At 30.8% G+C, this 2,347-nt stretch overlaps 1 protein-coding gene across 1 annotated transcript; it reads right to left on the bottom strand.

Moving 5' to 3' along the window:
- Window positions 1-451: 451 nt before the first annotated feature.
- LOC147810870 (uncharacterized) lies at window positions 452-1,144 on the bottom strand. Its single transcript, XM_087162129.1, has one exon. It carries the CDS (start codon window positions 1,142-1,144, stop codon window positions 452-454), a length of 693 nt encoding a protein of 230 aa, XP_087018255.1.
- Window positions 1,145-2,347: the final 1,203 nt, after the last annotated feature.

Below are 2,347 nucleotides of genomic sequence, written 5' to 3'. Positions count from 1 at the left end.
TATTTTTAAATATTGTGAATACATTTCTTACTATAATGATTTTAAATTTGAAAAAATTTTAAAATGAGCGTGCAAAAAATATTTATATGCCATTTACAACGCACAACGATTTGTTTTCAATTTATATACTAGGCATTATTAATTCAATTAATTTGCTTGAATTGTTATAATTTTATAAGTAGTGAAAATCGTCTAATATTGAGTTAATCGTGATAGAATAAATTAACTTGTAATTAAGTATTTTAATCAGAAATCATGCAGCTAATTTTTTATAAAATTAATACTTTAGACTAATTGTAATTAGTTATGGCATTTAAACTCGCCTATCATTTCGAAGCTGATTAATCTATAACAATAACCAGGATTCAATCGAACGCCTGCATTCATTCCTTACGGGTATGAATACATTCATTTGATTATGAATGCATTCATTTATGAATAATGAATACATTCATTTAAATTCATAATGAATACATTCATTTAAATTAGAAGTACCGGTAAGGCAATCATCCGTGTAAAATTCTTCCATAACAACATTCGATGCCAAAGGAAAATCCTTCTCTTCATCCTTTGCTAATTGTTGAAGAGTCTTCTGTGCCAAGTAAGGAGCACATGCTGTGCCATACGTAACGGTTTTAAGTCTGTAGGACTCAGTAGGCTCACTTTCGTGATTTTTCCAGAGTATTTTTAGAAATTTGGGTTGTGAAGGTAGTATTTCGATTTGTCTAAACATTTTCTCAATATCTGCGGTGAAGGCATAGATGTGTTTTCTAAATCGTAGCATAATAGAGAACAGTTCATCTTGTATCACTCCTCCCTTGCATAACAAATCATTCAAGGAACAGCCATTTGTAGTTTTGGCGCTTGCATCAAACACTACTCTAAGTTTAGTAGTTTTGCTATCTGGTTTTAAGACACCATGATGAGGAAGGAAATATCCATAACTGTCATCAAAATCAGAATTGTCTGCTATCCTTTCCATATGGTTCAAAAGTTCATATTCCTTTAAAAACGAAACATACAATTCTTTCATTGTAGGATTACTTGACAAACGTTTCCATAATTGATTAAGTCTTTTTTCAGCAATTTGTTTTGAATCTCCCAACGGTATGTTGTTTTCACTAATATCCTTCCTAAATGGCATCTGAACTACATATTTCCCATTAGTTTTTCGATAAAACGAGTTTTCAAAAAGTTCGTTGCAATAATTTAATTCTGAACTGACGGGAGTTTTTGTTTCGTTTACATTTTCATTTTCCCAAAAGGAAGTTAACGCCTTATCAAGATTTTCGGTTTTAACAAGTAAAAAACACAAATCGTTAATTTTCTCTAAATTAGAATTTAAGTTGTTCGCAACTCCCGATACAACATGACCAAAAAACGTTTCAATTAATATTAATTGGGAATCTTTAATTTTAATTTTATTCGTACCCAATAGTTCGAAGAATAATTCTGCTCCTAAAAGAGCATCAATTCGTTTTGGTTTATTCCAATTATTATCGGCAAGTTTTATTTTTTCAGATAAACTTAAATTCGATATGTTTACAAATGTGGGTGGAAGAACCGCAATTTTTGGAACTATTAGCAAGTCCAAATAATAAGATTTATTATTTTCTTCATTTGTTAACTCGGTACGAACAAATGATTTAGCTGTAATGCACGAGTCATTAACACCAGAAATCGGAACATTTGCTTTTTGTTTCTTTAAACCCAATAAATTAGCAGCTCTACTGCTTATTAAATTTGAACTTGAACAGCTATCTAAAGTGGCTATTAATGGTCTAAATATTCCCTGCCCATCTTTAATATAAACAACCGCCGTGTTTAAAATCACGCAATTAGCATTTTCGTTTTTATTCGTAAACAAAGTGTTCGAAGGAGTGAAAGGAGGGGAGAGGGGTGACAAGATGTCTGTCTCCCTTTTCTCTTCTACTGCTGTATCAAATGTAAATGACTCATTTCTCATATTTTCATGAAGTAAAGAATGATGATTTTTGCTTTTACAAAAGCAAGTGTATTTAGACATGCAAGGATTAGGAAAGTGCTTATTTAAGCATGAAAAACAGAAATTATGAGTTTTTACTATTTCAATTCGCTGATTTACACTCATTAGTTTGAATTTATCGCATTTATAAAGTTTATGGCTTTCCCTACAACCTAATAAGCATTTCAATTTCGTTTTAATTAAATACATTTTCTCTGTATTTGGCCTTGAACTAAAATTTGGCTTCTTTCTTTCCTCTTTAATATTAAGGCCTTGCATAATTCTAGAACGTTCTTCCAAAAAACTTAGAAAATTGTCTAGTTTGGGTATTTCGTTTTTCGACAATTCGTCTTTAGGCCATCT

The sequence above is a fragment of the Parasteatoda tepidariorum genome, chromosome 4, assembly GCF_982258835.1.
Source record: "Parasteatoda tepidariorum strain Cologne lab strain chromosome 4, Ptep-v5.0, whole genome shotgun sequence".
NCBI classification, from domain to species: Eukaryota; Metazoa; Arthropoda; class Arachnida; order Araneae; family Theridiidae; genus Parasteatoda; species Parasteatoda tepidariorum.
Note: the sequence above shows the minus strand (reverse complement) of the source record. Positions and strands in the feature narration are given on the sequence as shown.

Bases quoted from the DNA above. Each gene is read 5' to 3' on its own strand.
- LOC147810870 (XM_087162129.1), bottom strand. From the start codon at position 1,144: ATGCCATTTAGGAAGGATATTAGTGAAAACAACATACCGTTGGGAGAT.